General features: G+C 42.6%; 1 protein-coding gene across 1 annotated transcript; it reads left to right on the top strand.

The window, feature by feature from the left end:
• Nucleotides 1-3,823: 3,823 nt before the first annotated feature.
• On the top strand, nucleotides 3,824-5,745 carry LAJ45_00670 (uncharacterized protein; the record flags this gene model as incomplete). The annotated part of the gene is made up of 6 exons (XM_046110271.1): nucleotides 3,824-4,141; nucleotides 4,202-4,288; nucleotides 4,363-4,638; nucleotides 4,705-5,385; nucleotides 5,468-5,557; nucleotides 5,647-5,745. 6 exons carry the CDS (start codon nucleotides 3,824-3,826, stop codon nucleotides 5,743-5,745), a joined length of 1,551 nt encoding a protein of 516 aa, XP_045976964.1.
• Nucleotides 5,746-12,233: the final 6,488 nt, after the last annotated feature.

The following is a 12,233-nucleotide window of genomic DNA, read 5'->3' as shown; positions in this document are numbered from 1 at the left end:
TGTAACAACCGTTTTGTGGTTCAACCGTGTACCGAATTATTTATGTTAATTCCGCAACTGGCAACCACACATGAAAAAAAATATCTTTGTGAGATATAACTATATCAAACTCGCCCTGTATTGTTTGGATTCAATTTTTGTTTTCAAGATTTCTTTCTCCTCGTTGCGTTGCCAAAAATTTGGTGCCCGGGTGACCCGAATGCGCTTACAGTCGATGGGATAATCCCAACTCGGTAAAATCACTCACTAATAACAAATTATGCTATCCTAGTCATTACCATAGGTACCCACATCACATTATATATCTGATATATCCATTAAACCGTCGATGCTGACACCTCTCTTGTGAGACAAAGTTACAGCTAGTACTAGCAAGATCGAGTGAGATCAACAAAATTATTTTGCAAAAGAGGCGCCGGCATTGTCTCGACGGGTTATGGGATAACGCGGCAAAAGGCCTGCGGATAAATTATAAAGAATACCTATCTATTAGAAAGTCACGAGTAATTAATGAATTAAATAAAAAAAAGAAAAAAAGAAAGTCACGTGTGTAGAAATATACCGAGTGATAACCTGTGAACCCATTGTTACTACTTTTTAAATGTGCGATCTCTACGATTGGTTGATTGGTTCGGGATGATCTCTGTAAAAAATAAATATATTCAACAGTAAGAACCGCAGTATCCCTCGAGTCATGATCACACCACCGATATGATGTACAAACCCAAAAGTAGCACTACTGACTATGATGACGCTCAAATACGTACTAAGTGGTGTGTAAAAAGTTCAATTTGAAAGCTGTAAGTGCACTAATAGAATTCAATTGCGCTAGTAGCATTGATCAGCTGGATATCAAGAGGGTCTAGCATACCACATATACTACAAGGCTCTGGCATTTAATGAGTGAACGGATCCTCACCTGTCAACACCCCATGTAGTTCGCTCACTTAATGCCAGAGCCTTGTACATCATATACTAAGACCAGCCTAGATGTATATACTGTTGTAGCTATAGTTCCTAACTTTACGCGATCATTTTGTACTAGAAATGAAATTGACATGACTAAAAAGAAAAAAAAGATGTAGATACTGTTGGCCTCTCATTTCTAGTGCCATTTGGGGATGTACATGTAGGTATAGGGTCTAATCATAGGTTCAATTTAAGAAGCTAGGTACCGACTATATATGGTAATATATACATATCTAGCTGTAGAACAGATATTTTCTCTTTATATAATACATTTATTAGAGGACCGCTAGTACTACAGCGATACATGCAGTAAATATCCGTTCACAGATTACCAAGATAGAGATAATACATGTATATATATATAATACGAAAATACGAGGTTAAATCAGTACTACTGGATTTAGTGAATAATAAGGAATTAAACCGCGGATGGATACAGTAGTAATGCCGTATTCTTGCTGCATTACTAGCACTATTGTATGTTTGTTTGGTCGCCAACAATACACAAATATACATGTACATATTTCAAAACTATAGTAGAGCTAGAGGTAGTTGTATTCATTGGCTATAGATGATCCAGACATACAGAGCTTTGGGTTGCATTTAAGCGAGTACCAGGGTCCACTGTTTCGGTTCCTTCTGGCCTGAGCGAATAGTGATCAAATGTACGAGTATGTACTCATCATATATGTTCCCAACCAGTATAGCTTGAGCACCCTCGCGTGGTAGCCGTGCGTGCATACATGTACATGTACATGTACGTAGAGCGTGGTATTGTATGCGTACCACAGTTGTGGCACTGAGCCCACGCTTGCTACTCGATTATACACCCTTCCTACCCATCATGAGTGGAATTGATAAAGACACTCATTCCCCGCGTCGGGTTTACCGATTTCCGTGGAACTGGCCCCATCTCAAATATGGCTCAGAACATGCAAGATGCACACCGCAAGAACCGATTGACTAAAGACACGGAACCTTGAGGGTGTTCATTACCACCTGAGCATGAGGTACTCAGTGCAGCCAAGGAGCTGGGATCCAGAAACATGATCTTGTAGTGCCAGCCCTACGCTCGTAGCCTATCACACCAACGAACTGGTCGATCAACTGAAGACCCCTACTTGTTTCCAGGTTCTTTATCCTGAGAATGTAAATCTAAATAGGAGCGGGGTAATTAAGCACAGTCTGCACATGCCAAAAAAAAACCCCGGGTATTTCTGGTAATGCGTGTTTACAATTGGTGAATTTGGACTCACTTCCGTTTTGAGATTACTATATCAGAAAATACTTACACAATCAATTTGGGAATCGATAGCTACATATATACGTGCTCCAGGTTTTAAATGTTGCACCAGCAGGTGATATACATCGCCTTGTTGTACTACATGTAGTTCATGATCATAAACTCATCTACATGTATCTATGAGTGCTTGAACGTCTACGCGTAGACACCATTACTTACAACATTTAGAACACTGAAGTATTGTGTTAAGGGCCTCCACTAAGCACAGATGTATGCTGGTGGGCCGGAACGGACCGAGAGACTGGGTTGCTCCTTGTATAATTAAATTTCTAGCTCTCTAGCGGATAAGGTATTTACGCGCGGCATGTTGTGACAGGTACCGGTAGGCAAACCCTGCACTACATTACAGACTCGCGTCTATCTCATGCGCTCGCTCAGTTACCTTACGTATCCCTACCATATTGCTCCAGCGTAACCTGATTCCTTGATACGATTCTGATGTTTTAATTATTCTGGATAAAATGCATCTAATAAACGGAACCAGTTTCAAAGATGACTGGCTCAGCTATTGGTAATACATAGACAGACCAATTTAAGGGTATGTATGTACTAATCTACATGTATGCTCACTCTGGCCTTGGCGTATGGATGAAACACCTACATGTTTACCAGCCGAACTACTAACAGCTAAGTCTTTGGGGGCTAGCATGCAAGCAGGGAAAATATCAAACCCCGAGTATTAGGCTAGTTACATGTAATTGCTTGATACATGTAATATACCATGAAAGGTTCCGAGAGGCGGCGTGTATACATGTACAACGGTGGGTAATAAATCATCGGACGACCTAGCCACAATTTTGCCTGCAAAAGCGTATTTTGGTGGCGTTCCGTCTGATGACTTATTACCCACCGCTGTACACTGCGTATACAAATACAAGAAGGTGTTCGGTTATTTTAGGTTTTCCATGTAAAGCGGGTAGGTCCACTTGCAATTGAGGTAAACATAGATTTCCGCCGAGTGATATCCTATGCAGGTAAAAGAAAATGACCTGTTGGGCCCCTTGCAGGCTCTCTGCAACCAATCGGAAACTGGCGTATGCGAGGAGTTATCTCTACATGAAGCGCGAAAACCTCTTACAGAATCTCCGAAAAGAACTACATCTCCTTTGATATCCATGCAGATACATACCTGATCTTGAGGTGAATATTCGCTCCATCACGAGCTCGCTTCGGCCGTAGTCATGTACACCCTTTTATTGGCTGAAAAATAAGCGGTAAAACAATTTGAACACCATATTACGGTGTGCACCCCGTGGCTTTCGAAATGTCTGGCTTCGCACAGCTCCTTGATTCATCGCCATCTTCATCATCTTCGTGTGTCGATCCCGTAGCCTCGTCGTCTGAATAGAGGTTATCTGCACCTATAATTACAAGCCTTGGTCCAGTTTTTACTCAAAGTATATTTTAAGGGTGCTCTTTGAGATCGACTGTTGTAACACCAGTCGTGGACTTTGAGTATATAAACTCTATCTCCTGTTCTCGGTCATCCACCACTACCTCTTCATCACCTTCATCACAGGCGAAGGACTCGCAATAAATACATAATCCAGAATGGCCGTAACTTCGATCATCTTATCTTATCCCATCTTTACTCCGGGGGTTCTTGCTATTATCGGTCTTTTCATAATATGTCTCTATTGTCTTAAATGGCGCTATCGCTCAGGTCTCCGATCAATACCTGGCCCATTCCTGGCCTCTATCACAAATTTGTACAGATTTTTCGATGCCTGGAGCTGGAAATGTCAAGATAATCAACTGGCACTTCACGAGAAATATGGGAAGTTCGTTCGGTACGGTCCCAACCTAGTTTCTATATCAGATCCAGAAGCAATACAGGTGATCTACACAATCAATAAAGGATTCGTTAAGGTATTTTTATCTCTCTGTATTTCTAACAATGGTTTGGGATACCGACTTAAAATTTCCCAGTCCCCCCTTTACAAGGTCTTTTTTGTCCTTTCGAACGGTAAAACGATACAGTCAATGTTTGATACTCAAGATGAATTGTATCATCAGGTATATTCAATCACCCTAGTTCTTCGACGATTTGATACTAAATTACGTATTAATATTATCTATTATATATATAGTCGATGAGAAAGCCAATCAGCCATGCTTTCGCAATGTCCCATTTGATGGACTATGAGCCGTATGTGGACTCAACTTCAAAGTTTTTCACTTCCAGACTTACGGAACTCTATGCGAATACTGGAGATATATGTGATTTGGGGGAATGGTTGCAATATTACGCATTCGATGTTATTGGAGAGCTTACATATTCGAAGCGGTTGGGATTTCTTGATCGAGCGAAGGATGTAGATGGCATCATGAGGTCAATTGATAAGTCTTTTGACTACGCGGGTGTTGTATGTGACCTTTTCGATTGATATTCTTAGTCAAGAAAGACTTTAACTAACACAAAACAAACCTAGGTCGGTCAAATGCCTTGGTTGGATACATTATTAGAAAAGAACCCCATCTGGAATTACTTCAATCCTCCCACTTCAGCAGTTGCAGCGTTCACCCTTGATTGTATGGCTGAACGCATGGTAGAGCCTGATCTCAAGAAACCTGAACAGCAGCGTGAGATGGAGAAAGGCAATTTACGAAAACAAGATATGCTTGCGAGAATGATCGAAGCACATAAGGCTGACCCAGAAAAGGTTACCCCAGCTCACATTCTTGGCTGGGCCAGCAGCAACACATACGCTGGTTCAGATACAACAGCAATCTCCTTGCGTGCATTATTCTATCACCTTCTCAAGAATCCTGGCTCAATGGAAAAACTTCTTTCTGAAATAAGCAGCTTTGAAGGATTAAGCAATCCTGTTAGTTGGACTGAAGCAAGGAAAATGCCATATCTTGAGGCGTGCATCAAAGAAGCTCTAAGAATCCACCCGGCTCCATCGATGCTCCTTGAACGAGTTGTGCCAAAAGGTGGTAAGGATATCTGTGGCAGGTTTTTTGGAGAGGGCACCATTGTTGGAATAAATCCTTGGGTTGTTCAAAGGGATAAAGATGTTTATGGTGCCGATGCAGAGCTCTGGCGACCAGAAAGATGGTTGGAGGCAGGCGAGATATCAAGGAAGAGAATGGATAGAACTGCTTTTGCGGTATGTTTCCCTTATAAGTAGAGAATTGAGTTATTCTCATTTTGGCCATATGGTACTTCGAAAAGCTAAAATTTCCAAACAGTTCGGAGGAGGAAGCAGAGCCTGTATTGGGAAAAACATCTCTTATTTGGAAATGTATAAAGTAATTCCCCAGCTTTTAAGAACCTTTCATGTGAGTGATACCCAGCTTCCTTTTGAAACCCGCCGGAGTCTTGATGGGTATTAGGCCTAGGGATTATCGGCCGTACTGATTTCATGCAGATTGAACTGGCATATCCCGAAAAAGAATGGACGCTACATAACAACTGGATTCACAAGCAATCCGGCTTACTTGTAAAACTCACACAGAAGGGTTTCTAAGCTCCATCCCTATGCTCTGCTGTATGTCAATTATCATATCGTGTTTCTAGATCTACTATGTTGTATGAATCACCCAGCTAGACATTTAGTACTTGGTATCTTGAAATAAATATTCCATCTACATGTAGCTAATGAAATCGCTTCATCATCTGACATAATACCGTGTATTAGGCCGGCTACAGTATTGCTATATATGGTATTACTGTTAGAATACTAGTTTGGCTTCGTATTTGACTCAGCTCTAGTAATTTGTTATCATATTCATTCCTTTGCACCTTTTAAGCAACATATAGCCTAGATATAATTGTGCGGCTAATACTTTCAAGAAATTTCCTGCCTTCCGGCCACGGGATCTATTGGATAGAATTGATGTCCGAGAATCTGACAATCACGACATAAATGAATCTACACAATATGCTACTTTAATTTCATCGGCCAGCTCTTTTTAGCCTGGAAAAAATCGTATTCGCACCAGACGTGTAAAAAAAATGCTGAAACAGCGCTGCATACAAAACGCTAAAACAGTTAACCGACAAAATTCGTATGAACTGCTCCGACGTTCCCCTAATCTTGGCGTCCGACATAAAAATATGCGATCATAAATAGTAATTTACAGAAAAATTGCTTTTGGAAATTCACCGGCAATCACTCAGGAACAGAAGATCGATGTTGTTCAGGAACAGATGATCGCGATCTCACGATGGCTCGCTCGAACCATAGCCATGTCTCAATGCTTAATTGCTAAGCCCTACAGCAGGTACAGCAGGTGTCGCGTACTCATGCATAGAAGTCAGAGTAATCTAGAACTTTGTCGTCTATGTACGGCGCACGATACTCTGGATCCTGCAGTCCCAACACCACGAGAACGGGTATGCACGTCAACAACAGTTAACTTGGTAACTACCCGAAGATCCCTTTGATCTATTGACACTGCACACTCATTTGATTTATTTGAGCAATATTTGACAGTATGAGAGATTACTTAGGCTCCAGATGCCAACCTGAATCTATGTGGAGATGACAAAAGGAGCCTTACAGAACTCAAAGAGTTTCTAGTTTACATATGTGCAGTTGCATACATGATGTACTAGGGTATAGCGAAAAGTGATCAGAATCTGATAAGAAAAATACACGTATTACCGCAGCATTCACTTATCAGATTCTGATCACTTACCCTCAACACCCGGTACACTCTCAAGTGAGAAGTCCGGAGTACATAACTAGATCCGGCCGGATTATCCGAATGGATACACCGGAAGCGACTTTCTGAGCCTCCCCTTGTGGAAGGTTGAGCAGTGGTCAAATATATAGAGAGAGAGAAAGAGAGAAAGGCTTTTAGCGAACGCCCAGCTCCATGCCCCTATCTACCCTAGGCTTGTTTTTTCTGCTTTATGTAGGCACTTTATGTGTGGCAATCAGAAAGCAACAGCCTGCAGAACGTTTTGTTTATTCCATGATCCCTGTCGGACGTTCCGGCCAAAACCTCTGCCTGTTCCGCGGATGAGGTTTAAGCCAGTCCAATTGGCCTTCCTGGATACAGATGTGTCCAGGCTATGGAACTAATCTAGAATCACCCAAATAATCTTAATGGATGCAGCACAAAGGTGTTAATGATATTTTTTTCTTTTCCGGTTGGAATGCTGCCAAGCAACACATCATTGACATCAGCAAGGACTCGGGCAGAGAACTTGTCTGAAGACGAAAGGAGCCCCTAGGACAGTCGGGATGCTTATGTGTGGCCATAATGAGTAACTACATGTGGTAGAGTCTAGAGCATAGGGACCGATGCATTCATGGATTTCAAAAATATGTTTTACCTGTCTAACCAGACATGATGCTAGGGATGATTAATTTTTCCGTTCTTAAAAAAAGACTTATCAAACTTACACATCCAGGTACTCTATGTAGAGTAGTTCTAGAGTAGATAGATCTACTGGCGATTCCATGTGTGTACGTACAAAAAATTCGCGAGGGTGATCTTACAGTAGGTAGCGCCGTAACGCCATTGAGGATCAAATACCAAACTCAACTGAAATTTGAAACCTAGGAAGACTGAGTAATGCACTCGCACTCGTGTCCCATGCTATTGGTACGGCACCAATGTTGCGATATATATTTGGTAAAATCGTGTCCTTTCGTACCGGCTGTAATTTTGAAACCCGTTTGTGCCAGAATGTAGTCTGCAAATATGTGCACTACATAAAACCAGTTTTTCAGCCACTATTCGTGTTCACCGCTACCAGATGTCTCTCACCGCCACTGCCGGAACTAGAGAGCCCCATCCTGGGAACATATAGTAGAGTACTCGTCTATTCATAGCGTTTGTGAACACCACCGCTATTGCATGCCATACAAAAAGGTTGTCTTGGCTATTTTTTGTGTGTATGTAATGCCGGTTGTGTTCACAAACGCTGTGAAAACACGAGTACATATGTAGAAGTACATACATAGGTACCCAAATAACAGGCGAAGGTTGTAGCAAATCACAATTCGTAACAGATAACATGTCTCTAACGATAGTAAGGGGTCCCGGCTCAAAGCTTTGTCCTCTACGCCAAGGCTCGTGTGGGTATGTAAACTTCATGAGCTGGCTTACCTCTTTCGCCCATCGCCATTCAGACTGCATATGCAAAAGCCAATTCCCAAGTGCCTGCAGATTCACTCAATGCCCGTCAACTTGCCTGTACCTACGGTTCGTTTCACGAACAAGACAAAACAAGACGAACTCGGCACTCGATGCCATTGTTTTTCTCACGAGAGCCGAAACAACGAGTTTACAATTGCTCCGTCAGAAATAAGGGCAGGTCAGCTTATTAAAGATACCCAGATGATAAGCGCTTATCAAGAAGCCTTTATCATCAGCAGGGTGCAGGATAACATCACGAGTCTGCAGGGTCACTGTACCTGGTGAATGAGTAGGTAAGAACGCTCCAGTGTCGAATGATATCTGGATACGTTTATGATGAAAAAGAAAGAGTAAGAAAGGCTCACTTACCTACGCCAACACGTATTATTTGGGCGTCTTTACAAGGGATCACCCTTTTTGGGAGAGGGGTAAATGTTGCCAATTAACGGTCTTTGAGAACCAATGCTAACGCAACTATTTAGATATCCTAATGTCGAGGGCATCAAGCACCTGACTTACCCCCGTGCTAGATTATCAAATACCCGGGTCATTCGGAAAAGAAAAGAAATGTCGCTGGCTGACATGTCGACATAAGACATGACGACATGACTTTTCGAGAGGTGGTTTTCCGAGTCTATTCTGCAAAAAAAAAGTGAAGTAGCGGGACTGTGGTTCGGCGACGGCAACAAGCACTTTGCCAGGTGCGGGTTTCAGCGGGCCTCGGCGTTTACATTTCACGCGAACTTCATGCAATGCCGGCGACCCGCGGCTGCATCGGCTGCCTTAGCGGTTTGTTTTCGCAAAACAAAACACATTATCCGGACATGTTTCATCACCATCAGCTTTGGAATGTCAACTGTTCTGGCCGCTGATGGTTGTGTGGTTGCTCGTTCCAGGATCGGAAAGCCTCAACCGTTTTCAGGGCACTTCGATGGTTCTCTGCATCTCACGCGTGAAATATCTTATCTTTCAACACCGTTCAAGGTGAGTGTAGAGGTTATAGATCGCACCAGAAGGTATGTATCGGAGAACTACGAAGGTCTCGGATTTCGGTTGCCAAAGCAGTGGGAGATCTATCTCTGCGGCTGTGTTAAAAGGCACAGTATTTTGGTTGCCCGATTGATTGCTTTTTTTCGACTAATATGACAGGTCAGTTTTCCTCTGCACAACACGAGATAAAATCCGCCTTTTACTAAAGGTCACAGGCGGCAAGACGAAGAATCTATTTTTTCCTGTTTCTTTAAATGCTTTTTCTTGGAGAGACAAACGTTTGCTTTAGCGAAAAGCTTTCCGTGGGGTGATTCCGGCCATACGGTACACACTGACGAGTTACATAGGCTCGGTTTGGAACCCAAGGTTCCCCGCCATATCTCAAACATGTACTCACATGAGAACAAAAAACAGGAAAAGAAAAATAGACCTTCATACGGCACTTGAAATCTACTCTTCTAATAATCGTTGTTTGATATAACGCCAGCCAAAAGCTGGTGGGGTTTTATATACCAACAATACAACATATGGTCACAACTTGTTATCCATTGGACCGTTTTATTCAGGGTTCATAATGACCACGAGGTCAACTCCACGTTAGATAAGTTACCTGAGATTCGGGTTGAAATTTCTGGAGATGTGATATAGGTAGCGGTACTCGTACCCGGAGATCTCTTCCTTTTATCAACTAGAGAAACGATACAGCGGATTTTCAGCCGTTTCAGATGGGGAAGAAAAGACGTCATTTGAGGATGAGGGAAAACACTTTGTCGGTGAAAATCTCCTGCACGCTAAAACCGAAGATCTAAGGTGAAGTGTATGTGTGGAAATGGCGGGGTAGATACTGAGTAAATCTATTGTGCGGGGGTAAAATTTTACTACGGCCGGGTTCATGCGATGGCGAGAAATGTGCGGGCAAATAAAACCAATGCCTTGTCAAACGGCCGGATGCTGTGTGCTGTGTGCGGTGGCTTGATGATTCCCGCCTTTCACAGTAGAGATTTGTCTCTAGCTCGACCAGCACAGTCACGAAACGTTACTTACTTTAACTGGGCAAAGCTAGAAGAATCACAAAAAAAAAAAAAAAAAGGAAACAAATGTCATAACTAATCCGACACCTACTTAACACTGATAGTACTTTTTTTCCCTGGTGGAAGACAACTTCGTTGCCGCTCTAGATGCCCTACAAATACTTCAGGTCAGGGGAAAAAGAAAAAAAATGGACAAAATAGAAAAGAAAAATGGTTGTACTCGAGAGTAAAGTACGGCAATGCGATGTCTGGCGGCGGCAACATGCCTTCTCTACTCGTGTATGTGCTGCACACAAAAGGAATTGATAGAATAGTTTTACTATTCACTAGGACGGCTAACGAGCGCGACTATCTCTTCTCGCCTCGAGTAAAATGCTTAAACCTGTGAGACGCAGTTAGCTAATAAATTTCTTTAGGAGCGCGAATAAATTTTGTTACAAGGCTCTGGGATTAAGTGAGTGAACGGATCCACACCAGTCAACACCCCATTTAGTTCACTCACTTAATGCCAGAGCCTTGTACTATGGTTTATCTAACTTGAATGTCTGGGGCTTTTTGGATGATCTGATCACCAGGGTCCTTCCTCTCTAGACTCTCGCTACCTACTCGACATGATCGTGCAGCAACAAAAGACACCCCCGTCTGGAACTCGGGAAAAGGGTCCAAGAAAATTGGAAACGGGTCTGACACGATTGGCAAGGAGGTTTTTACCGTGAGAAAACCTGGACCATGACTGCGTTTTGTGTCTCCCTTCACCAAACCCTAACCCGCCAGTAGCTTCTAGGGCAGTCCACAAAGATGTGCCACTCTATTATTCACAAGCTACAGCAAGTACAGCATAGTCGGAACCGGGGATTTTCTATGATGAGAAGTTGGACACGGGTCGGCAGTTCAAACTAAAATGGGCAAATATTGCTATTTTGATCATTATCATTCAGAGATTTGCTGTTAAAGTAGGTGCACGATAACCATAACCTCAGTACATATTAGATGTACCTAGTATAACTGGGCTGAAACTTTGTATACTTTTGCTTCATTATTCTCTAAGAACTCTACACTGAATCTGGAGGTTGGAGTAGAAGCAAAATGAGGGGTTGGAAGACGAGAGATCTATGTGTTGCTTCCAAGGAACTTCCTCACCGCTGCGCCCCGAGCCAATCTATCGAAATCGCTGCAAGGGAATATTCCGGCCCCGCATTTTAATACGGTTTTGACGCCAGAAATGAGTGTGGACCTGTGTTTATCGAGTACAGTAGTATCTGATGACACTTTCCACAACATGTTCCCTCTCGTGATTGTGTTTTTCTCGGCGGGGATTGGCCCATTAGCCCGTCAGGTTACAGATTGAATGTCCACTCTACATATTATTATCTTAATACTAAGTGCTATCTCACTAAACGGGATCGGTTAAGCAACAGAAATTCTTTCTTGATTTTCGATTCCCTACTATAGCGTTACTCTACATATTATTATATGTAGAGTCAATTAGTATGCTGAGTAGAAGGCGTAAGCTCAAGCCCCGAAATGGGACCAAATTCCTCGTAGATGCTTTTATGAGCTCTACCTAGGTTAGGTAGTTTTTGGTACGGCGGCTTCTCATGGCTTCGTATCCATATGCTTCCTCACGTCAACGATCTACTCTAGTACTACCTACGGTGACTTAGCTCTAGATGAGCGGATTTTCCATGCCGCCGCTGAACACACGACAGTGAACACACAAGCCCATAAGTACATACATGTCACATCTTACCTTGGCCGCGGAGTTTTGAGCCTTAACAAAAAGAAACCCTCGTCGTCCTGGATACAGGCGACCTCTTTTTAGCTTATTGCTCTCTTGGATA

Source organism: Morchella importuna (assembly GCF_003444635.1).
Source record: "Morchella importuna strain M04M26 chromosome Unknown Morimp01GS001, whole genome shotgun sequence".
NCBI lineage: Eukaryota > Fungi > Ascomycota > Pezizomycetes > Pezizales > Morchellaceae > Morchella > Morchella importuna.
Note: the sequence above shows the minus strand (reverse complement) of the source record. Positions and strands in the feature narration are given on the sequence as shown.